The 26382-nt window shown below is 39.4% G+C and overlaps 1 protein-coding gene across 3 annotated transcripts; it reads left to right on the top strand.

Moving 5' to 3' along the window:
- Positions 1-2964: 2964 nt before the first annotated feature.
- bmpr2a (bone morphogenetic protein receptor, type II a (serine/threonine kinase)) lies at positions 2965-26382 on the top strand. Of its 3 annotated transcripts, none has more exons than XM_055213022.2 (14): positions 2965-3266; positions 3530-3703; positions 10277-10429; positions 10518-10694; positions 12342-12449; positions 12548-12639; positions 14540-14764; positions 15875-15989; positions 16336-16496; positions 16578-16725; positions 16803-16939; positions 17022-17191; positions 21545-22683; positions 22782-26382. In XM_055213022.2, exons 2-14 carry the CDS (start codon positions 3628-3630, stop codon positions 23042-23044), a joined length of 2964 nt encoding a protein of 987 aa, XP_055068997.2. In that variant the 5' UTR covers positions 2965-3266; positions 3530-3627; the 3' UTR covers positions 23045-26382. The 3 variants fall into 3 exon arrangements, with proteins under 3 accessions (XP_055068997.2, XP_055068995.2, XP_055068994.2); XM_055213020.2 differs by having other exon boundaries at positions 2965-3335; XM_055213019.2 differs by having other exon boundaries at positions 2965-3421.

The following is a 26382-nucleotide window of genomic DNA, read 5'->3' as shown; positions in this document are numbered from 1 at the left end:
ACCTTTGTAATTTGAATAAAATTTTCTATTTTTGCCCTATTTGGAAGGGCCATGAATAATAATGTTGAGCTCTGCTCTGGTTGCTCTGCAGCTCATGCCAGCAGCACACATTAGTAAACATTTTAACAACTTTGTAATTCATTTAATGTGTAATTTCACGTTGGGGGCGTACATCTCGAAAACTGGACAAAATGGTCAAATAACCTTGAATACTAAAAAAAATGTAAGAAATGTTTTTACATTTAGAAGAGTTTCACGAGTTCACATTAAAGGTGCAGTGTGTAATTTTTAGAAGAATCTCTTGACAGAAATGCAAAAGTAATATACAAAACTATATTATCAGTGGTGTATAAAGACCTTTCATAATGAACCGTTATGTGTTTATTACCTTAGAACGAGACCTTTTTATCTACATATACGAGGGTCCCCTTACATGGAAGTCGCCATTTTGTGCAGCCATGTTTCTACAGAAGCCCTTAACGGACAATTTTTTTACTAAGTTGTCTCCGACGATGACATGTTTGTGCGGTGGTAGCTACCGTAGCTTCTGTGTTTTAAAAGCAAGGGCTGAGCAGTTGACTAAGCCGTTGGTTGCAATTTTCAACCTCACCACTAGATGGTGCCAGAGCAGCCGCCAGACCATAACTAACAGGGGTGCACGTGGCTTCCAACGGGGGGGGGGGGGCACTCAATAAGCAAAAATAACTTGCAAAAACAAGGCATTAAAACAACAAATACAGTGCAAGCACACACTCATACAACTAGTACAGACTGTCAGCTCATTTCCTGTATAAAGTTCAGAAGATCACAAACTATGTGTAAAAGTTGAACTATTTTGAACTTTGACCGCAGCTGGACGCAACAACAAACCGCCCTAGCCATTGAAATGAATGGGCTTCATGGCGCAGCGCACACCGCGTCCTAAAAGCCAATTTACCATAATCACGTCGCATTTCTGTTAACGGTCCATAGCCACACTTCACATTTAAGCTTACGTAAATTAAAACAACGCTAACTTACCTTTGGAAAGCTGAAGCCGGCATGTACAAACATTAAACTTCCTTAAAACAGTGTCCTGTAGATTTGAAAATTCCACCTCGGCCTCTAATCTCCGAGTTTGAGCCAATCGGTGTTTGCATGAAGTCAGATGAAGCAGGTGGTGCTGGTTCGTTCTAAATGTTCTAATATCCATATTTTACACGATCCATAAAATGCAGTGAAAAAACACGTTGCTAGTATCAAGTCACAAATAAAAAGACGTAAAGACGCATGAGACGCTGCAATACAACCAATCAGAGAAACTGGTCTATTTTAATTAAACTATATTTTCCTCATTTGATTACATTAAAAGTCATGAAACATTCAATGTTTAATTTATTTTAAATTTTTCTTGAAATATATTAAATTAATAAAAAACTGTGTAGGGGGGCAAAACCTGTTTGGGGGGGCACGGCCCGCGAATGCCACCCCCCCGATGCCAGCCCTGGATGGCGCTAAACACTGCACACTGCACCTTTAATCCAATATTTAGTAAAGCATATTTGGCATATATGTTCCGAAGGGAGGGCTTAATTAATTACTAGTTACTAATTACATCTTCAACCATGTAATTAGATTACTGTATAAATTACTCTCTATCCAAAAAGTATTTTATTATTTATTAATTATTACTTTTTTAAAATCCTATTTAGTAAATGATACAAAGATAGGCTTGAAACGGCTGGAATAAATCATATAAAAGTACATAAATTATTCTGGTCACACTTTTTTACGGTGACCACACTTTTCCAATTTTCACTATTAACTACTTTAACCTCAATATACTCTAATTGCTGATTATTAATAATTAGTAAAGTAGCTGTTACGTTTATGTATTGGTATAGTAATTAGGTAGCATTAAAGGGGCCATGGCGTGAAAATGTTAGCATTGCCACTTTGTAGGTGTGAGCATAAATAGGTCATTGAAATTTGGCTTTCCTTATGATGTCATAAGGACATCTTATTAGAATAATACCGCCCCCTTAATGTACACTATCCAACCACAGCACTGTCATTTAGTGCAGAGAAAAAGAAAGAGAGAAAAAATGATTCACAGCACAATTGAGTTTGAATTGCATCAAACCACCATCATTGTGATCAGTGTTTGCACTTCATCAGGTCATTTGCATTTTAAAAGACACACCCAAAACGACACATTTTTGCTCAAACCTACAAAGTGGCAATGCTAAAATTTTCATGCTATGACCCCTTTAAGGATGTAGAATAAGTTTTTGCTGAATCAGGCATTTTTTAAGTACTAATAAATAGCCAATATTTCAGTAATATTAATGCTAATAACCAACCAGTTAATAGTGAGAATTGGAACTATACTAGAGTGTACCATTATTTTTATTAACTCACCAAAGTATTTAAAGTGAGATGGATTCAAACATGCATTTTAACCTTCGACTATACATTTTGATGTTACATCCACTATTGTATTATATATAATTTTCCTACAGTCCATACACAGTATTTAGTTCAATTAGATCAGAAGTAACTGTAATTAATTTACTAAAAAAATAAGAGTAATCCCTTACTTTACTTTGTCAAGGGAAAAGTAATTAAAATACAGTTACTAATTACTTAGTTGGGGACTTTGTGTCATTCCTGCTGAGGTATATACAATAATAATAATAATAATAATAAATAAATAATATACATGTTATATACTAATATTATATTTGATTTTATATATATATAAAAGAAGGACATAATACTGGACAAATACTAAGATTTCTGAAATTCTTTTTTTCCCCTTCAATTTCCATAAAATTTTGTAATGAAAAAGTGTTTCCATACACATTACATGATAACGTGGGCAGTCTGTATTTATCATCCTTGTCATTCTATCAGTCTGCCACATGAGGGCGCGTCGTCTCCTTTCTCTCATAAATCTGCCCCCACATTGAACAATTGCATCGCGGAGAGAATCTGAAGACGAGGCGTTTCCAGTCGCTGTCTGGTTTACTGAACCTTCCTGACGATCTTCTGCTGTCCGCTCCCGTTGTTTGGAGCACGATCGATAAACGCCACGCAAACGTTCAGTTTCTCGAGGCGATACATGATGGAAATAGATGGAATTCCTGAAACGAAGATAAAGAGATAACGAACGAGAGGAACATGACGACAAATGGACATCTTAATTCTCCGGAATCACGAAACGGATGTTTCCCTTTTCACTGTGGGTTATCTTCAAGCAGACGCGCGCTCGCGTGATGTCCCATGTAACTACGAGATTTTTTTTTTCATCTTCAAAGTGCATCCTGAGGAACAAAGGACACGAAAAGTTTGATGTAGGCTTTGTTGTGAATAGTACAGCATACGCAGACTTTTAAGTAATCAAATGAGTCTGTCAGTTGGTTACATTTGATGCTTTCCGGTAAAAAAAGAAATTAATATATAATCCCCGATTTTCAGTATTGAGTTATACTGTGATTTATACACTGCTTGTCATTTTGGTTGACATTTTTTTTTGCTTTTTTGAAAGAAATGTGATGCTGGATTTCTTCCTGACTGCACCCTAGTCGCAAATAACTGAGAATAAACCACAAAATATTGCCTTTGAAGAGGAGATAGCAAGTTAACATGGCAGTTAAAGGCCGAATGAGAATTCTCGACATTGGACTGTTTGCCATAATGGTTTTTCTCGGTCCTGTGACAGGTAAGTTAGTCAAGTTACAATATCAGAATGGTAAAAGTAAGAATTAAAGGGAAAACTATAATGTCATGTAATTTATGTAATATTGATGTTACACATCTTAGTTTCACCAATACTTCACATCCTTTCAAAGTGTAGTGTCATTTACAGTACTTTGTGTGTGTGTGTGTGTGTGTGTGTGTGTGCGCGCGCGCATGTGTGTATTCATCAATGCCTCCAACATCCATCAGGAACTCTATTTCCTGTGTGTATGTGTGTACAGTATGTGTGTGTTTGTGTGTAGGAAACTATAGAACATTGGTGGGTGTATGTCATCAAACAGGGTTTATTCTGACTGCAATCTTTGTGTGTATGAACATGTGTGCATGTGTGTGTTTTTATGTCCGTTATATATTTGTATGTGTGTTTTTGCTCTTTTTGGCACCTGCCCCAGAGCTGCAGTGAAGCTACTGAGCATCACACAGATAAGATAAGACCCGACCCTGTTCACAGGCTAAACACCGATTAGCTGTGAAGACAAGCACGATACTTAATTTCATTGTGTGGTTAGAAATGTAAACGGACACAATGTGGCTCATAGTCCGGCCTCCTTCACAATGAACTCTGCAATTTGACCATCCAGGTTGGAACCAGAGCCAAATATCTGCTCACAGGGATACTTCATCTAAACCAGCCACAGATTTGTTGATATTGTGCTGTTGTTGCTATAAATTAGTTGTTCTTGCAAGAGCATTTGTGATTCTCAAGTTCTGTTTATTGTTCTTCGCTTGCATTTTTTCAGCAAACTTCTGTGGGTTCCATCCTGTAGCATCGGATAGTGTTGATAACTAATGGTTCGAGTCCAGAAAAATGCTGTTTTTATTCACCTGTTTAAAATAATATAATTTTTTTCATCATTTAACCACAATGACATCTATTAAACCCCACACTGTTTCCTTCTTTAATGAAAGTGGAAAGTTTAAAGAAATAATATCATTTTTTGTTTTACATAAAAGGATGAGGATGGTGATTTTTAAGTGCAAAAAACCCAACATAAAAATACCATAAAAGAAGTCTGTTCAACTCTGTATGTGCTATATTCCGTATTGACATTAGAGCCCTTCAAAAGCTGTGTGAGAAACAGGTTGAAATTTTTTATGGTTTACTTATTTCCTCTTGAAAAATAGCACACATGTAGTTTGAACTTTTTTATAATACTTTTATTTTGTTGTTTTCTGATTTAGCAGTAAAAAATCACTTTTGTAAAGAAACATTGGCCCGTATTCATGAAACATTTTAGCGCAAAGAGTTGCTCCTAGTGTCAAAATTCGAAGGAAATTCTTAGAAATGTGCGCGTTTCCCCTACGTAAGTTAGAAAGCAGAAAGTAATTCCGATATTAAAGTCTCACCTTTCAAAGCATCTCTTCCTTCTAGTTAATTTATAGCATCAAATAAACATGAATGACCATAAAAAGGAATGTTGTTTTAACAGCAAAGTCATACTGTTTAAAGCACACTTGGCATCACATTCATGATTTAAGGGTAAAATGACACTTTTTTCGCATTAGTCCACAAGCATTTTTAAACCATAAACAAAGCACTGTCACTTAGCATGAGCAGCGCAGCAAAAATAGAACCAAGGCTGAAATGATCGCAGCACTGCTGCTTCGTGCGGTGTGAAACCGTTGTCGTATAACAGACGAACTTCGCAATGTGCAAAATGAATTTGACTTTAAGCACATTATTGGGACCTTAAGAACTCTTTTAAGGGTTAAGATGCTCTCTGAATTACTTCTTTCTTTACTAGGATCTTTTCTTTAAATTTAAGGGAAAACGACCACATTCCTAATGGTGCTTTCACGTAGGATGCAGTGTGCGCTGCGCTGGGCTTGCCGCGATAGTCGGTGAACCGGTGATAACCGGTGCTTCAGCCTCTCACCGGTTAGATCACTTGCCCACCGCGACACCGTCTTTCACCGTCGTTTTGATATTTTCGTGTAATTTAATCATGTAGTTTCGTTAGAGAGAGCAAACTGAATGTGTCTGGTGCCTGAATTCAGCGAAGCTGAACGCGCGTCACGTCACAGAGCAGCAGGTGTCAGATTTCATTTATTCCTGTCAGAGTTTGTGAGGCGAGCTGACTGACCAGACGAAGGCAGAAGCCGCGTGCTTACTCGTTTTTGTTATAAGATACATATATGATGTTTAATATAAGCCAGATCGTTTTGTTGTTGTGTTTTTCATCAAGAAAAATAATAAACCCATCATTCAAGCAGCGCTTTATGGAGAAGTAGCCGGTTGCTCTGCTTGGGACTGGCTGGTTCTTTGAGAATTACCTGCGCACATTTTAAGTAAACCAGCTGTTGCACTCGCATTGCATGCAAATTCATTTGCAATTTAACGCACCGTACGCAAGCACTGCATTTAAACAGTTGCGTAATTCAAAAGTGAAAGTAAAATGTGCATGTCTGCATGCGCATTTATAAGCCCCTCCCACACGGTGACACCGGTATCACCGGGTTTGTGACGCGCTGATTAACCGGTGGGAAAATTACGTCACTGCAGCAACCCTACGCTGCGCTATGAAACCCATTCATTTCAATGGCTTGCGCCACGCGAAGCGGTTTTTTGTTGTGTCTAGCAAAGTGCAAGCTTTGTGACGATTACCCGTGCGGCCAATAGAAACGGGGCATCCAAACAAGCAAATCAAAATGGACGAAAAGCTTATATACTGTTTGTTACAGAATTCCCGGAGCTTTATAAACAAGTTTACGATCCTACAAAGACATCAGAAGGAAAGCCGTATCATGGAAACACGTAGCAATTCAAGTTGGTAGTCAGGTGTGTTTTAAGTTAAGTAGCTTGTTGTAGGTAGGCAGCTTAAAGTTACGTGAAATGGAGATGGGCAACATCAGTCTCTGTATTCCTCATCTGCTATTTAATCCAAATATAAATACTGTAGTAATTTATTGAAAACCCTGCCTACTTTGGTCTGGCCATCAGAGCACAAATCGCTTGGCTGCGCTGAACCCAGCGGCGAGAGCACACCGTGTCCTATGTGAAAGCCGCATAAGAATTTTCTTAGAATTTTGTCACTGGAAGCGACTCTTTTTGCGCTGGAATGTTTCATGAATACGGGCCTGGGAGTTTATGTTTAAAGGTGCAGTCAGGTAGTTTTTAGCGGCATCTAGTGGTGAGACTTTGAATTGCAACCAGTGGCTCAGTCCAAAGGTCACCCGTCCTTTTCGAATCGCATAGTAAAGCTATGGTAGCCGCCACAGAACAAACACGTCATCATCGTCTGAGACAATGTAGTAACAAAACGTGCTCTATAGAGCAGTTTGTCTGTTTAGGGCTAGTGGCTACCGCAGAAACATGATGGTGACATATTCCAAGGTAATAAAAACTGTTTTTTATCTGTTTATTATGTAAGGTCTTTATGCACCACTGAAAAGATAGTTATGTATACTGCCCTCCAAAGGCTAAGTGCAGTATCTACGCAAACACTGAAACTGAGAAAAAGGGCTTTAAAGTTTTTTACACCAGCCAGTCAAACATGTTACTGCAATTTTGGCACACACATTTCTCTGAAATGGGACAAAATTTAACCAGGAGACTTTGTCACAAGACACAACAGATCTCACAAAGCCCATTTTAACCCTTAACTCAATTTTGACCAAATGCGTAGTTACTGCGCTTTCGCTTTGTAGGGCAGTATATTATATTGCATTTCTGTCAATAGACCCCCCTAAATTTGACACACTGCACCTTTAAAAGGGCAGTTGATCAAAAAATGAAAATTCTGTCATCATTTACTCACCCTCAAGTTGTTACAAACCTCTATTCTGTTGAACAAAAATGAAGATGTTTTTGAGTAATGTTTGTGACCAAACAGTTTTGGAGCCCCATTGATTTCCAAAGTATTTTTCCTACTATGGAAGTCAATAGTGCTCCTGCCTTCTGCTTGATTACAAATATTGTCCTATGTGGAAATGTTCATATCTGGGTTCATTCTTTTAAATGTAATAAGCATTTGCCGTGATCCTATTCTGGGATTTGTCTCTGTCTCATACACACTCTTCATCTCTTTCATACAAACACATAGAGAAATATTTCTGGTTTCGTCAATATTTTTGTTGCACTCAAACAGTTTAGTAGACCAACTGGATGGAGCATGGATGGTTAGACAGATAATAGCAAGGGAGGGTTTTTGGCCGGAAGCTTTAGGCGTGAATCACTATTTAGGTCGTGGGCACATTGCTGTGCTTTGCAGTAGTGGAGAGTCATAAATTATCCACATCACTGAATTGAATTTTGATTGCTGTTTACAGAGATTTCATTTAATATTATTTTGTAGTTTTTCTTCCCATCTGATTAACATTTTTTAAGATGTAATAATTGTTATATGCTGCACAAGTCATTTTTTTCTCAACTCACACTGTCAAAGACAATCATCTTCAAGAACAACACACACACCCATACACTGTTTTCCTCCCCAAGGTGATTGTCTATTGAATACTAAGAGGGATGAATAGACTACTTTTATTATCTCGATAAGTCAGTCTTTGACTGAGCTTCCTATTGGCTGACTGCTCATTACATTGATGTGTCCAGTGTCAGAAACGAAGTATGTGAGCGGATGGGAGCGGACTCAGTGGAGCAGTTGTATTTTTCCTGGAGCGAGGAGAATTTTTTTCTTCTAGTATTGCGTATACATTTTACACTGAGTGCATCTTCTGCACACACAAATACTTTGACTGAGCTTCCTATTGGCTGACTGCTCATTACATTGATGTGTCCAGTGTAAGAAACGAAGTATGGGAGCGGACTCAGCGGAGCAGTTGTATTTTTCCTGGAGCGAGGAGAATTTTTTTTCTCCTAGTATATATATATATATACAAAAATATTTTATAATGCAGTGTTAATTAGGTAATTTTTTTCCAATTGAGCTAACACGACGTGAGGAGGGAGCGGGGAGAGGGCAAAGAGGAAGCACGGGTAAACCTGGAGTGGAGCTGGAGTGGTTATGCAATGCTTTGAGCGTGGAGCAGAAACAGTTTACAAAAATCTAGCTTTTAGCGTTACTGAAATATATTGGCTTTTGGGTCCCGATAGCAACATTTACAAGGATCAGTCATTTTAGAAATATTTGGTGTGAGGAACATGGTACTTAATAGGGCTGTCACAATTATGAAATTTGGCTGACGGTTAATTGCCTAATAATTTGTGGTGATTATGGCAATTAATTGCCTGTTTAGTTGCTTCGACATTTAATTCTCATAATTTTTTTTGGTTGTATGGTATTGTATGGTATTGTATTCATTGCAATACTTTTTCTTTTTTTATCAAAAATAAAAAAAAGGGCTGAACACCTGCAGCTCTTTGAAAGCTGCTGGTGTTTTTAAATTTTCTGCCATTTTCTCACTCCCTCTAACTTCTGAGACATTGGCCGAATGGCCGTATATGGCAGACAACTGGACAGTGACAACTACAGCAGCGGCATAGGAGGTCGTTTGACGCACACAGAGGGATTTGATGGATTTTTAAATATCGATAGTAGAGATCGAAATATCGACACGCTATCGATACAGCTAACTATCACGATAGTTAGCTGTATCGATATTTTTGCACAGTCCTAATTTAAATTAAATCTTTTGCAAGGGTTACCTGGCAGTAAATATCAATACACATAACACATATTTAAAAGTAATCTGATACAGTCTCGTTTATACAAGCACTGCAGCTCCCCCTTGTGGTTTTTAGAGAGATGTGCAATCATTGCGGTGATCTGAAATCATCGCGATGAGGTCAAACAATCGCGATGAGACGATTATTTAATCATTGTGACAGCACTAGTACTTAATAATTAATGGTGAATGGTGATTGGTTACATTTAAACACACAAACTTGAAAAGTATAAATGAATAGCTTCAAATATTCATTCAAGAAACATTTCAGTCAAACAACCCTAAACTTTTGACCAATGGGGAGTATGAACATAAAAAAATGTGGGTAAGCAATGAAGTGTGTGTGTCTTTTGAATCAGTTATTTTGCTATCAGAGAATGTTCACATCATCCTACACGAAAAGACCATGAGCAGAGACGAAAGTAGGAGTCACAAAGATATAGCAGAAGACTTGAAGAATTGACCTTGGATGTAATCTTCCGAGTTGAGCTCCCTTCTGAGATAGACGTTATCTGCATTCCTCTCTTCAAACAATAATTAAAACAGTTATCACACTAAAAACATTGCCTACGCAAGCCGTAAGTGAGATGTTTGGAGATGTCTTTTTCTCACAATGCTGGATGAGCTATTCTCAAAACAACCGATGGCCATAGAACGGCACCAGTCAGGCATAACTGTCTTGTATTTCCTCCTCAGCCATAGTGCCAGATAGTGCCAAACACCTGTTTTAAGACAAACCCAGGTAGACAACAGAATCGACAACAGCAAATAATAGAAGCACACAGGATCCTTATGTAGGAGAGGATGTGAATCTAGTCATTGCTAAAGTGCATTGAGTTGAAATGGTTTCATGTCCCTGTTTCTCTTATCTATCTCATCCTCTTTTAAATCCCTGTCTCTCTTTCTGTAGCTGCCCAGAGCGAGCAGAGGGAGTGCGCTTACATGAAAGATGGTGGAGAGGGGCGTGTCTTTCCTGAGAACTCTACGATTCGCTGCATTCACGGAGAATACTGCTTTGGATTCTGGAAGGAAATAGATAATGAGATTCGAATAGAAAAACAGGGTATACTGATGTTCTCCAACCACACGTACAAGCATAAAACTTTATCGTCTCTCTCTCATCTCACCTCTGTGTCCTCCATTTAATACAGGTTGCTGGAAAAACGGTAATAGCCAGGAGTGCACCGACCGCTGCGTGGTGACCAATTCTCCATTACATTTCCAAAATGGAAGCACTCGCTTCTGCTGTTGCAACAAGGACATGTGCAACACCAACTTCACTGAAGCCTTTCCACCACCTTCCTCCACCGCCACCAAACAACCACTCTGTAAGTGTGTTTTACGATATATATATGTATATGTATGGGTGATTCTCACAAAAACTTGGTTTTAAAAATGTCAAGCATGAAAATGTAAAAATTGCTTAAATTTACTTTTTTTCCCACCAGACATTGAAAAACAAAGTCTGGAGTAAATGGGAACATTAATTTAAAAACTTTTACTTATCATTTAACACTTTTTGTAACATAATTAAAAAAATTAGTCCTAAAAAATCTCATTACCGCAACAGTCAGAAAACATCAACACTGACATATTTTCAAAATGACATGACAAACCTGAAAGAACATAATTTGGAGATTCTGCACATGCATTTAAAATCAAAGTATTATGCTTCTATTAATTAAATTAACATTTAATAAGCATCTGTTGCGGAAATGATAATCAAAATGTCGTGTAAGCATTCTGACAAGACAATATTTCAAATTAACTGTAAAAAAATGATCTTACTTGGTAGCCATCTTGAAGTAACTGGTCCATGTGCTTGGTCACTCAAAATCAATCTTTATTAAAATTCTGTATGTGTGCTTAAACTTTTCTCAAAAAGTGTTGCCGAGGATGAGAACATCAGGCATGGACACATCATTTTCCTAATTTTTCTTCATTATTATTATACATGAATATTCAGTAAACGTTTTTTCTGTCATCTAAAGTAGTCTAGCAAAACATCCATTTATTTTTTTTCTTAATATTTTTGTGTTAATTTGATTAAATTACACATAACGCATGTTCAAACACAGCCGGACACATTGCGGTAATGAAAATTTCAGCAGAAAATGAGATAAAATTTACAATTATAAATTCTTATGTTGAAATCACACATTGTGCAAGGTAGAACACAGTATTGTGTTAATTCTGATGCTTTTTAATGTTACTATATTACACATTTTAAAGCTAAAATCATTAGTGCCGTGGTGTTTCAATGGTTTCGTGAGAATCACCCATATATGTGTATGTATATGTATATGTATAATATATATGTATATGTATACATTATAGCAGAGATCCTGGAGTGCCGATGTCCTGCAGAGTTTAGCTGACTAATGTTTTAAGAGTCATTTAAAAACTACAGGTAGGCAAGGTTTTATCAGGGTTGGAGCTAAAATTTTGGGACATCGGCACTCCATGACCGACATTGCCTACCATACTGGGCCATATTATGTCCTCTGATACCGATAGCCGATTACCTAGTGATATCTGCCGATAGTTTTGTGGTTATATTAACTTGCATTAACTCAATTCTGAAGATTCAAATTTTCTAACTGTTATTCATCCACATAATGACAATTAATATTGAATTTAAACGAGTGATGTTTCTTTACAGACCATGTCTATAGTAAGCAAAATGGCTTTCATAGACCGATACCGATTATTGCCAGATATATCTGTGCATCTCTAGCAAAACTATCGGTATCTACCAATGTCGGTAGATGTCATTTTAACTAATCGAATATCAGTACTGGCACAGAAATTTTGTATTAGTGCATCCCTAAAAATAACACGTATACATGCTTGTGGTCATGCCTACTTAATTCTCTCTCGAAACTGATATACTACTGAACATTGTTGTGATGAATATTTGCACACAGTTGATTTTCTGCTTTATTAATGCGATGTTTGTCTCCGAACCCTTTAAGATTCTCGTCGGCTTTATGGAGAAGAAGCCGTAGTTGTCCCCTTAGCAATCGTCTTCACGATCGCCATCCTTATTGTTCTGCTTTTCTTCTCCTACCGGATCTTAAGAAGTGAGTTGCGATAGCAATGTTATGTTACCTACTTTACATACATCAATGATATTGTGTCATGCATGTGTGGATTTGTGCATCTGTGTGTGTGTATACAGGGCGCGCTAAACACACGCTGCACACTTTGGATGTGCTGGAGTCTGTGGTTTCCCCCCCTTCTCTTAATCTGGACAACCTCAAAATGCTGGAGGTACATATGACCCTAATTAAAGCACAGATGTTTTTGCAATTAGTGTTGTAACACAAATAGTCATCTTTAAAAGGAAGAAGAAACATATATACATAGTATATAATAACACTAGACAGAGTTAGATTAATTAAAAGCATTAGTCCATTTTCTTAAAAAATTCAAGATAATTTACTCACCACCGCGTCACCCAAAATGTTGATGTTTTTCTTTGTTCAGTCGAGAAGAAATTATGTTTTTTGAGAAAACATTCCAGGATTTTTCTCATTTTAATGGACTTTAAACGACACCAACATGTAACAGTTTTAATGTAGTTTAAAATTGCAGTTTTAACGGAGTTTCAAAGGACTCTAAACGATCCCAAAGAGGCATAAGGGTCTTATCTAGCAAAACGATTGTCATTTTACGTAATTGCGTAATGCCATGGAAAGGTCACGTGTTACATATATAAAACGCACATTTGCGGACCATTTTAAACAATAAACTGACACAAAGACATTTAATTAGTATCATTCCACATACAACAACGTCGGAACGGTCCTCTTTCTCCACACTTGTAAACACTAAACACTGGGGCGTAGTTTCGCATACGTCCTCCGTGACCTCTTGACGTGATGACGTATTACGTGAGGTCTCGCTGGTGCGTCACATGACCGGAGATATACGAAAAGTTGTGGTTTAAAAGTGCATATTTTTTATTTTTCTCGTCAAACATGACAATCGTTTCGCTAGATAAGACCCTTATGCCTTGTTTGGGATCGTTTAGAGTCCTTTGAAACTCTGTTGAATTTGCAATTTTAAACTGCATTAAAACTGTTACGTGTTGGGGTCCATTAAAGTCCATTAAAATGAGAAAAATCCTGGAATGTTTTCCTTCAAAAAAACATAATTTCTTCTCGACTGAACAAAGAAAGACATCAACATTTTGGATGATGTGGTGGTGAGTAAATTATCTGGATTTGTTATTTTTGCTTTTTTTTTGAAGAAAATTGACTTATCCTTTAAATCTTTATTTGTCTGACTCGTAAAAAACACATTCCCTAAACTGCATCAAAATGCAAACAATAAAATGCAAATATGAAGTATTAAAGGCGGAGTCCACGATGTTTGAAAAACGCTTTGGAAAAGGAGACGGTCCGACTACCAAAACACACTTATAGCCAATCAGCAGTAAGGAGCGTGTCTACTAACCGACATCCTTGCCGGGTTGCGTATGTGTAGGGCGGGTCTATCAACAGAAGGTCCAGATTCTATTGGGGTAGGGGCGTGTTTGTTTGGGTGATTTCAAATATCAACATTGGCTTTCAAACATCGTGGACTCCGCCTTTAAAGCTGCAATTCGTAACTTTTGCCTCTCTATCGCCATCTCTGTTTAAAACCTAAAATTGCAAGTTACTTGCAGATTTATTTTTTTACGTGGGTTAAAGGGATAGTTCACCCCAAAAAGAAAACAGATTGGCAAAGCCCAATAAAAAGCCACATTGACTTTCATGGTACTCTTTTTTTTCTACTGTGGAAGTCAATGGGACGGATCAGTTTGGTTACAAACATTCATCAAAATATCTTCCTTCGTGTTCATCAGAAAAAAATGGATACAGGTTTGTAACAACATGATTGAGTAAATGGTGACAGAATTTTCATTTTTGGCTGAACTATCCCTTTAAAGTGAAACTTGACATTTCCTGCAAAGTCAGAACAAAAACAGCACATTTTTGTTTGTTTGTTTATTTGTTTTCATTATTTTTAACAACAACAAAAAAAGAACTTTTGTATTGCAGCACACAAGTAAAAGTAAAAACATTAAGTAAAATTAAGTAAAAACATTAAGTAAAAAACATATTTAATTAATTGCATGTGTAAACGTATTACTTTTCTGACGCAACTCGCTTTCCTATCCTGACAGCTGATTGGCCGAGGCCGATACGGTGCAGTGTATCGCGGATCGCTGGATGAACGATCTGTCGCAGTGAAAGTTTTCATCGCAGCTAACCGCCATCAGTTCACCAACGAGCGGATGATTTATCGCCTCCTAAAGCACGAGAACATCGCACACTTCATAGAGAGCGAAGAACGCATTGGCACAGAAGGCAGGACAGAGTTTCTCCTCCTGCTCGAGTTTTACCCTCACGTGAGTACTTTAAGGGGGCGTGTACCCCAAAGCTTTTAAATGTGGCTGAAACGCCAGGCAGATGCAAACTGTTGGCGCTTGCCAGCATTTTTTCAGCTAAGTGCTTTGATTGCTGATACTTCGGTTTTGGAGTTATACAATGCGCCTGGTAGATTGTTGTGGTATATGCCCGCCCCTCCTCCAGTGTGATTGGACGGCTGAGAGAAAAGTGAAAATATAACCTTATTTACACTAAATTTTGGGGTTTTTGGGCTGCCATTTTATTTTTCGAACTCAACCTATCACATTTCCCACACACACACATACACACGGATAGATTCGTGGGACAAGATGATCAAGGTATTTCAGGAGTCAGGAAGTAAAGCAAACATTGGATTCGGATGTGCCTTGATGCCTTCCTGCCTTGGAATGCTGCCTCGCAGCCAATGTGTGTTATTCTGAAATTAAGCTGGCAAGAATTAACCAAAAGCAAATTCCCACACACATTTATCTCCTGTCACAGTCTTTCTTCTCTACATCACACGTTAGCTCCAAAAGTGTAAGGGCTAGAATTAATTTTGTGGTTATATTTAGAGACAGCAGGGATTTGGTCTTGTTGGAACAGCAACTTACGAGCGTGATTTGATCTTCAGATATCACACAAACTAGCTGCCTTCCTGTAATTGTCCTTTCCATCTTATTTTACCTTTGCTTTTTTACATTTGTGATCACAGTTAAGTTGAACACAGTGTCCTTATTTTACTGTGTATGTGTTCAAGCTCTTGTTACATACACACACCCCAACGCTTTTAGAGAGAGTTTATTGACTGAGCTGAGAATTATTCAATTATTCATAATTGTGGGCTGCCTGCCTGTACTTCCTGTGGACTAACTTCAGACCAGGTTACCATAGCGACAGGTGGCATCCTCAAGCTAACACTGTGGTATGTCTGGAGTGTGCATTTTTGTTTCTTATGTAACACTAAGGATTGCCGCATCTATATTTATCCTTACCTTGTGCTTTAACCCCCTCCCTCCCACTTCAGCTTCCTTCTGTTTTTCCTGAACATTCCTCCCTGTACTTTGCAGATGCTTTGCTCTGAATGGAATACTCCCTCTTTTGTTTCCCAGGGCTCTCTGTGCACGTATCTGAATGGGAGTACCGTGGACTGGCTGAGCTGCTGTCGTTTGGCGCTTTCCGTCACCCGAGGCCTTGCGTACCTGCACACAGAGATAAGAAGAGAAGGTGAGGCGCACATTAAATTTATAATTTTTTACTCATCACTCACTCACTCACTCACTCACATAGTCTCATGGTGGTTCAAACCAATATGATCTCCTTTCCTGTGTGGAAGACAAAATTAAATGTTTCAAAGATTCTCTTTTCATACACAAATGTGTTAGCGACTCACCTGTGGTAAAAAATCACTGTTAAATGGCCTGCTGCTTTATTATTGCACTGTACATTGTAGTTTCTAGACACACTGCTGGGTTATAGTGCACTCTAGTGGCAGTCTTTTCACCTACGTCTCTCTTATCACCCCACCCTTTCCATTTCCCTCACATACCCCCCTCCTTCCTGTTATTGTTAGGCGTGTATAAACCTGCTATATCCCACCGGGATCTAAACAGCAGGAATGTGCTAGTAAAGGCAGATGCTTCATGTGTGATCAGCGATTTTGGACTTTCCATGATTCTGACGGGAGAGAGACCACCCGGGCATGGAGAAGAGGACAGCAGATCCATCAGTGAGGTTAGCAAACGCAACCCAGACCGGTCCAATTCTGTCCCATCCATCCCAGTGTCTTAATCAAATCTGTTGTACACTCTCTAGGTGGGTACAGTGCGGTACATGGCCCCGGAGGTGCTGGAGGGGGCTGTGAATCTGCGAGATTGCGAGTCTGCGCTAAAACAGGTGGACGTTTACGCGCTGGGTCTGCTGTACTGGGAGACTTTCATGCGTTGCGCCGACCTCTTCCCAGGTACCGCACACGCAAACACGCACTTTCCATTTTACTCCTGCAGTAAGTTCTTATTTACTTTTCTTTCGTCACATCAGGCGAGACCGTGCCGGCGTTTCAGTTTGCATTTCAGGCAGAAGTGGGCAATCACCCGACCTTAGAGGACATGCAGGTATTTGTGTCCAGAGGAAAAGAACGGCCCAAATTCCCAGAAGCCTGGAAAGAGACTAGCATGGTAAGAAATCGCACCGGACATAGACATATAGGTTCAAGCCACCTGTAATGCGTATGTGCAATTGTGTTTGTTAATGTGCATGACGGTCCATTCTCTGAAAGAGACAATGGAGGACTGCTGGGATCAGGACGCTGAAGCCCGACTTACGGCTCAGTGCGCAGAGCAGAGACTCGCTGAATTGCTATCTGTCTGGGAACGAGAGAAATCAGTCAGCCCTGCTTTGCACCCCATCACTGCACTACATAACCAAAGGTAATCAATAACAATTAATCATGGCATAACTAAAGGTAATCAATATGCAGAAATCTCTTAGTTTTAACAATGTACAATTCAACACTGCACTGTACAGCCATCATCAAGTTATCCACAAAAGACTTCAGTTTAACAAAAAACATCACTGATGGTCACAAATAGGTGTAGACGTAAGGGTATGCATTGACGTCACTTTTCGCCCTGAGTGGCAAACATTCAACAAAATGGCTGGTTTTCATAGCGGCTGCTGCGAAAACGCCAGTAAAACTGACTATTATCAGCTTAAATTGAATTTATTTGTCCTTAACAGTGACCCATCAACTTTCTGACATATATGTTTGTCTTGCCTAACACTATTAAACCATCCCACCTTTGTAGAACACAATGCTCATCACAATGGATGATTTTTAAATGAAGGCTCACTGACCAAACTTTGCAATTACACAGAATAAGAGTATTCATTTATGTGTATTTCATGTATTTTTATAGTATTTTTATTCCAAAATTTTACATACCTGACACATGGCTACTGCTACTGATTTATTTCTCCTTTGAGTGGCAAAACATTCAACAAAATGGCTGGCTGTTCTAGCGGTGGCCGCGAAAATGTCAGTGTAATTGAAAATTATCAGCAAAAATTAAATTTAGTTGCACTTGATAGTGACCCTAGCAACTTGTCATCCCACCTGTGGTCATTGGACGTTGGCACGAACGATCTATTTACTTCTCCTTTCGATGTTTCTTGGCAGTCTGTAAAACGATAGCTCCGAATTCTTGTTAATCTGTTAGTACAGTCTATCGCACAACAGATTTTTCCCATTTAGACGCGTTTCCTCATGTTTTCGCTGATTTCACACTGTACACAATTCTGCTGCTCTGTCTTTTGCCACTCAGTGGGCATAACCGCAGTTACTTTCGCCGAAGGTGACGTCACTTGCATACTCTCTATAGAGAGCTTCTCATTGGTTCCCACGGCAAAAAGTCAGTGGGATTTTCCATAGGCATAGGAATATTGCAAAAATATAAGCTTAAAAGGATAAACAAAAGGTTCAAAATAATTTTGTCCATCAAGATAATTTTTACAAAGGAACACAACTTTTATGAATTTTGGAGTCTAAATGTGTTTACTAGAAATTAAATGTTGACCTTAAAGGCAGTTTACACATGGTATTAAAATGCGTTTTGGTCGATCGGATCACAAGTAGATGACGCTAAAGGCAGATGTAAACAAGGTGTAAAGCATTTTGAGCTTGTCTACTTTCAACCACATTCAGAGGTAGTCGAAAACACATTTGACCGGATTGCTTTTGTAGAATGTGTTCGAACAGCCAGAAAAGACCGCCTACTCTCCACCTATTGATCTAATATGATGTACGAGCACAATGTTTTACAACGTTTCTGATTTCTAGGGTGAGCACACAGTGTACAGTGCTATCTTTAGGCTTTTATTGATAAAACTAAAGTGGCTGCTCTCTGCGTCTTTCATTAGTTCAAAGTTGTGCAAGCTTATTTCATCAATTGCTCTGAAATATCAGAGAAAGCTATCTTACATATACTCATACAAAACACTTTGCAGCACATTTACTTGCAACACAAGCAGCAGACTCTGACATAATATTAGTTTGCGTTAATTTGAACCCCTCATTTCTCCTGCTTGCGTATAATTGAAAGCAGAGGGACTCGCACAAAGTCTCCACAGATCAGCCCATCAAAGTCATCCAGGCAGAAGCGGCCGAAAGTGGATGAAAGAGACAGATTAAAAGACCAGAATGCAAATGTGAATGGGTCTTTCTTGTCCACTTGTGATCTGATCGCCGAAAACGCATCTTAATATCAGGTATAAACAGCACCTTAGGGTAAAAGCGATCTACACTATGGTTGCTCAGCTTTAACGTCATCACCAACAAGTTTTGACAATATTTTAAATTTTGTTAAACATATTTAAAGACACGTAAACATGTACAATATCACACACATATTGATGGAGGGAGAATATAAAAGATTCAATTCGAGTTAAACTTAATTAAAGTGTTGCACCCCAATCCTAGACCATGACTGAGGTCATAACATTTAAAGGAACCCGCCCACATTTTGGGAATTTAGCTTATTCACCTTATCCCCCAGAGTTAGATAAGTCCATACATACCTTTCTCATCTCCGTGCGTGCTGTAACTCTGTCTGAAGCAGCCCCCGCTAGCTTAGCTTAGCTTAGCTTAGCACAAAGACCGGAAGCGAATGGCTCCAGCCAGCACACCGCTCCCAACAAGCGACAAAACAACGCAAACATTTTCCTATTTATGTGCTGTGATTTGTATAGTCACATCGTGTACAAATAACAAGGTCATATGAGACACAGCCATCTTTTAACAGTATACATACTGGGAACTATATTCTCAGAAGGCGAAGCACTGCTACTTGGGTGGAGTGATTTGCACAACTCTGACCGAACTCTCTGCTCCTCACTAGGGGGCTTCTTGGGTGCTGCGAGCAAATCAATCATAGGTGTGACTGTGCAAATCGCAACACATAAATGGGAAAGTGTTTGCGTTGTTTTGTCACTTATTTGGAGCAGTTTGCTGACTTGAGCCAGTCACTTCCAGTCTTTGTGCTGGGCTAGGCTGGCGGGGGCTGTGTCGGACAGAGTTACAGCACGCACAGAGATGAAAAAGGTATGTACGGACTTACCTACTCTGGGGGATACAGTGAATAAGCTAAATTCCCAAAATGTGGGCGTGTTCCTTTAATAAATTGCCAAAAAATGACTTTCTTACTTAGTATTTTTGTATTGTTTTCAGTGACAATATCTAAAAATTCTTAATTAAAGGCAGGGTATCTCATTTGATCCAGAAACATTTTTAGTTATGCGGGTTAAAAGTCTCCTCACATCCTGATAGCAATCACTATGTAAAGTTGTTTAAATGTATTTGTAGAAATTTATGTCATCTGTGAAAGGCGTAGGACCAAAACATTTTCAACCAATCATAGATCTCGGTCCGAACGGACGTTGCCTTTTTTGTCCCTTATCCATAAGGGTAATTTGAATACCACCGTGCAGCTTGTTCACGCAGACGCATACGTCATCGGTGCGTATACGTGCGCTCACCTCCCATCTGTAAACAGGGAGAATGGCAAACTTTTCTGCACAGGAGCCACAAAACAAAAGACTTCTTTTAAGACAACAACAGCAAAAACTGCCTGGATCAGTAAAGAGCAAAAAACCAAATTAATATCAGTAACTTTACTGCTTTACGACGAGATGCAAAGGCAGGAGAGCTGCAGGAGGCAAAGGGTCTGAAAGGGTCGTTGCACTGTTTATTTTGGTAAGGTAGGTACGCAATATGTTTGTATTGAGATGGATTCAGATATTCTACTTTGATGAAACATTGTGTTGCTTATGAAATTTGTGTTAGTTTACGGATTAGTGTAACTATATAGTTACTACGTCTACACAACCGAAAGTGTGCTTTAACTAATTCTGATGTAAAACATTTGTTTATGTTGGTTATTTTGGTAATGTTATTCACTTTGTACTGCAAAGTTTTCTTACTGGTGAATGAGACATGAGATGTGACCGTCTGATGATGGGTGGGGTCGTGATTACATTGTTAGTCGGCTACCGTTAGCATTTTTCAAAATGTGATATCCTACCTTTTAGATGTATTTTCTTGATGAGCAAAATGACCTAGAAAGATAAGTCTAGTTTTTAGACAAAAATATGAAACTTTTAAGTAAATTAGTGCTTAAAACAAGCAAAAAAATCTGCCAATGGAATAAGAATGGACCTTGAAATAAGTTTACTTTTTTCATAAACACTTACTTCAAGAAAAATGTTCTTATTCAATTGGCAATTTTTCTGGTTTTGAGCACAAATTCACTTCAATTTTATATTTTTTGTCTAAAAGCTGGACTTAGTTTTCATCAGACTTTTGTTCATCAGATCAAAAATACATCTTAATTTAAGAATTGTTTGATTTTCCACTGAAAACAAGACAAAAATAAGTAAGAAAGTCATTTTTTGCAGTGTGTGCTTGTTCAGCATTGGTGGAGTAGGATGTGGCGTCATTAACTTTAGGAGCAATAGTGGCAGTGTTTTTTTTTTTGTTTGTTTACTTTCAACAGAATAAAATGTGAAAATATCTTGACTATGTTTTAACCGAAGATCTTATTTAAGGAGTTTACCCAAAAGCCTATTCAAAAAACACTAGAAGTGCTAAAATGCTTTCTTGTTTGTTTTTTATCTACAAAAATGCATCATCATTGCAGCTTTCTATTGGCTATCTTTTAAAATGTGCATATGATTCTCTGCGGATTTGTATCTTTTACGTTTCAAGCAACAAATCTTCTGTTTTCTAGAAACGACTCTACTGGACGTCAGACACCGAGGTCGGGTCCTGACGTTGAATATTCATCTGCAACCACTGAAGACCTTGACACCTCTGTTGACCCACCCCCAGTGGGACGGTCTAATCCTGCAGAGAAAAACTGCATTAACTATGAGTGGCAGCAGGCCCATTCTTTGCAATCTGGCACAGAGAGCTCCTCCCCAGCCTCTGTTTCCGAGTCCTACACTGCTAATCAGCCTCCACCAGGGGGCAATATCCGCCTTCTCTGTGTTCACCTGACCCAGGAAGACCTGGAGACACCAAAGCTGGACCCAAGCGAAGTCCAGAAGAACATGCGGGAAAGCTCTGATGAGAGCTTGATGGAACATTCACAGAAACAGTTCTGCTCTCCGGAAACGGTGACCATGCGCAGCCCGTTCTACCCCCTGATGACCACGGCTGCCGAAGCTTCAGGGTCACAGGGTTCGGGTCGCAATGCTGACAGCCCTGTAACTATTTTACCCAAGCAACAAAACGTCCCTAAGAGACCAAGCACCCTGAGGCTCAATGCTAAGCATTCTGGGAAGACATCCACCTCCTCTTCTTCTTCGCTGCGGATGAAGTTTGGAAAACTCGGCAAGTCCAATCTGAAAAAGGTTGAGATGGCCGTGGCCAAAGCTAGTGCGGTAAACTCAGCCCACGGGGCCCAGCCAATTCCCGTCGCCAGCAATGATGCAACGGCGAACAAATACGTGAACGGAGCAGCACCTGAGTCTGCGGGGGCGGCCAACAGCACAGAAGACTTGACCTTCGGTCTCTTGACCACTAGCCCTGATGAGCAGGAGCCTCTTCTTAGAAGAGAGTCGTGTCCTGACAACGCAAATAACAATAACAGCAATAACAACAATGGAGAGGGGGATGGAGATGCTGAGGGCGGAGAGGAAGGAGGAGAGGATAATGAGAATAGTGGTTCGGCAGGAGAAGCTCAGTCTGCTTCTAACATGGAGCCGGTTGCACCGCCTGATTCCTGTCCGGCACCACCCATCGCTCCCGCACAGGCCCAGTACCAAGCCCAGACACAAGGAGAGGCTCTGCTTAGACAGAACCGGGGGCGTAGACCCGAAAGGCCCAACTCGCTGGATCTGTCCATTACCACGCTGCCTTTATTAGGTGAGTATAGAAAGGATATATACGGCTCCTTGGATATTATTGTTCCAGTTTTGATCTTGTGGTTTCATGAATGAAAATGAGTCATTTCTTTTTCATAGGAGGCAAATCGGATGGGGACGCGACCGAGGGATCGGGAGATAAAATAAAGAGGCGAGTGAAGACGCCTTATGCTCTAAAGAAGTGGCGTCCTGCCAGCTGGGTTATCACCAGCGAAACGCTGGACGGCGAAGTCAACAACAACAGTCGCCACGGAGGTCAGAATCAGGCCGGTACCAGCAGACCTAAATCAGCCTCGGCTCTATATGCAGGCGGTCGGCGAGGATCTCAGTTTTCCACAGATCGCAATGATTGTGACTTTTAAACTTTGCAATGAAGCAGGCTACAAATCCTGTCGAGTCAAATTCTACCATTTTCAAAGGCAAAGGATTGTCTTAAATTTGTCCTCAATAATAAGCACAGTAAAAGTCTTAGTGGCTTTACAGTGAAAAGAGCTATGCAGCCATCGTTTAACGGTCATGTGCATTTTTATTGTTTTGTGTTGGCATTTTTTTCTTCTAGAAAATGATAAATCAGATCTTAGATCAGTCTTTAGACCATTTATGAGAATGGTCACTAATATTAAATGAGTGCAAATGCCTACCTAATCATCGCATTCCCAGTAAACCTGGAAAATCAGGGAATTATACCGTAGTTGCGATTTCCAGGCCTAGAAAATATTGAACATTGAAAGGAAATATAATTTTAAAGTCCTGGAAATTCCCTAGTGATGTCAAGCTCTAAATTATTATTGGCTACTAGAAACTATTCCCTCTTAAGTACAATCTTAATATGTTAATATTTTGCATATAACTGAAATGACTGGAAACTTAACCGACCTCAATTTCGAAATGCAATGAGAAGCTACGGTAGCTGGCACAGAAAAAACCATAGACTTGAAAAATATGGACGTAGTGTCCGTGACGTCACCCATAGGTTTGTGCATTTTTAAAACCAATAGCTTGCGGAGCCTGCCGTTGCCATCTTGGCTGCGCGTCACTCACGGATAACCGAAAATGGGTAAAGAAGCAGGACGTGGGTGAAGCTGAGATAGCTGGTTGCTGAAACCACGCCCACCTAGTTCGAAGGTAGTGACGGCAGTGGCAGTTCACCTGTCACTCAAATGGCCACGCCCTTAGGGGTTGTGCACACCAAAACTTTTAAACGCAGCTGAAAACGCCTGGAGGATGCTGAATGCCAGCTGTTTTTCAGCTGAGTGCCAGCTTTCTTCAGCTGAGCGCTTTGGTAGCTCTGATACTTCAGCTGTGAGCCGGTTGGCTGTTGTGATACTTGTCCCGCCCCTCCTCCACTGTGATTGGACGGCCGTGTGAGAACTGACATTGACGAGCGGAGCTTTTCACCCAAAGTTGAATATTTTTCAACTTTCTGCGGTTTTTCGCTGGCTTATTTAAAAAAGCTGAGCTTCTATTGTAAACAATTGAAAACATGCGCCGGCCGCGGACGTAAAAGCTTTGGTGTGCACGCCTCCTTTTTATGGAGAACTTTAAAGATTAATATAATTTAAACGACGGATGAGTTCACAAATTCTTGTCGTTGTCCTGAAGGGCAAAATAGCTATTTAGACAAAAATCAGTTTTTGTACCAGGCTGTAAACATATTATTTTCTGCTGTGAATTTGGGCATTTTAACATGGATGTCTATGGGAATTGACTCCTTTTTGGTGCCAGCCTCTAGTGGCACGTCGATGAATTGCAGTTTAAGTCATTTCCCTATTGGCTTCATCAGAGAGATTGGAAAATTGCCGCTCTGGAAAAACATGTTGTCATCTTATGCTACATACAAACAAAATGTGTGGCATCGCGTTACTCGCTCTAGATTACTCGCGGGATTTCACTTCGTGTCATGCAAATTTTTGTGCGAGTTGAATAGTTTCAATTTGGGTGAAGACGCGTTTGAGGCAAACTTGCCACCCATATCGCGTCATTCGCATCGCCCCATGCGAGGATGCATCTCACCGCATCTTTACATTGACTTTGTATGTAATCTACTCACGCAAATTGTTGAACTCGCATCTGGTGTGAACCCAGAGTTAGACAACATAGCGACAAAACGCGCTCCAAACAGTTTGTCCGTTTAGGGTTACTGTAGAAACACGAAGGTGACTTCCATGTAAGGGGAACGGCTCATTCTAAGGTAATAAAACAATACAGTTCATTTTGTAAGGTCTTTTATACACCACTGATAATATAGTTATGGATATTATATTGCATTTCTGTCAAGAGATCCTTCTGAAAGTCCCACATTGCACCTTTAAGTACAGTTTAATCTAAGTACAAAGCTTTATTCTTTTGCCAATGCAAAAAATCCCTGCCGAATATGTTTTCACCTTTTACTAATATCTTCCCACGAACATCTGAAGTTTCTGTGTGTTTCTGTGGACACAGTATTAAGTCATTGTACTTGTAAATGCTATTGCAAACCCAGCAATTCAACGTACAGTATTTCACTGTGGAGGGGAACTGTGCTAGCACTAAATATCAGCATCAGCACTCAAACCTGCTACAAGCAAATATTTTGAAATGTATATAGAGACTGCACAGCAACATCCGATATGAACAAACACAGGGATCACACTTTATCACTTTCTGGACAATTTACAAGTTTTACTCAGAGACAAAAGACAACACTGCACTTGGTCTGGAACGTAAACGGTTCTGGATCACACTATTAAAGGGATAGTTCGCCCAAAAATTTAAATTCGGTCATCATTTACTCATTCTCGTGTTGTTACAAACCTATATGAATTTCTTTATACACAAGAGAAGATATTTTGAGGAATGTCTGCAACCAAACCATTCATGAGCCCTATTCACTTCAATAGTATTCTATGAATGGGGCTCATGATTGGTTTGGTTAAAAAAATTCCTTCGTGTTCATCAAAAAAAAGTGATGAAAGTGAATGAAAATGATGACAGAATTTTCATTTTTGGGTGAACGATCTCTTTAAGATGTCTAATGATATGCTTTGGACCTGCTTGTTATTCACTTATTTTTTTATGTGTGAATGATGGCGCATGAGTGCACCAGATCAATTATCGCTGCTTGCGTTTCCTTGTCCTCTTATCTTGTCTGTAGACGTGTGAAAGGTTTTTGTGCTGCATGTTTGTATGTATTTCTGTGGGATGTGCATCAAGTGCATCTTGTTTCAGTCATTTGATGAAAAATGAGCTTTGATGCTCCTAATTTCATAATGACATTATGAGACATCAGTCTGGATTTCACAGACAGGGCCACATATAACAGCTGTGGTCTGAAATGGAAAATTCTTGTTTTATTGATCTGCTCTGGCATGTCAGTCATAATTTAAAGGGCACTGTTATTATAATCATGTATACTGTGTCCCATATTATCCTCTTGCTGCTGCATGTCTTAAATTCGTCTTTTAGAGCACAAGGCATTTTCACCTGAGACCGTGTGTGTGTGTGCGTATGTGTGCGTTTGTATGTATGTATGTATGTATGTGTTTGTTTGTGTATGTGTGTGTGGTTCTCCTGTTAACACAATCGTTGTAATCGTGTTGTGGTCAATCATTTTATTACTCCTTGCTGAGACATTTTGAAAATTGTGATTTGTAAAACAGGGTGCAGACTGTAAAAGTGTATTGTTATTTGCAAATTCTAATTAAATTATGCTTTGCATTTG

The sequence above is a fragment of the Misgurnus anguillicaudatus genome, chromosome 8 (assembly GCF_027580225.2).
Source record: "Misgurnus anguillicaudatus chromosome 8, ASM2758022v2, whole genome shotgun sequence".
Lineage (NCBI taxonomy): Eukaryota > Metazoa > Chordata > Actinopteri > Cypriniformes > Cobitidae > Misgurnus > Misgurnus anguillicaudatus.
This window is presented reverse-complemented; position numbering and strand designations above follow the sequence as displayed.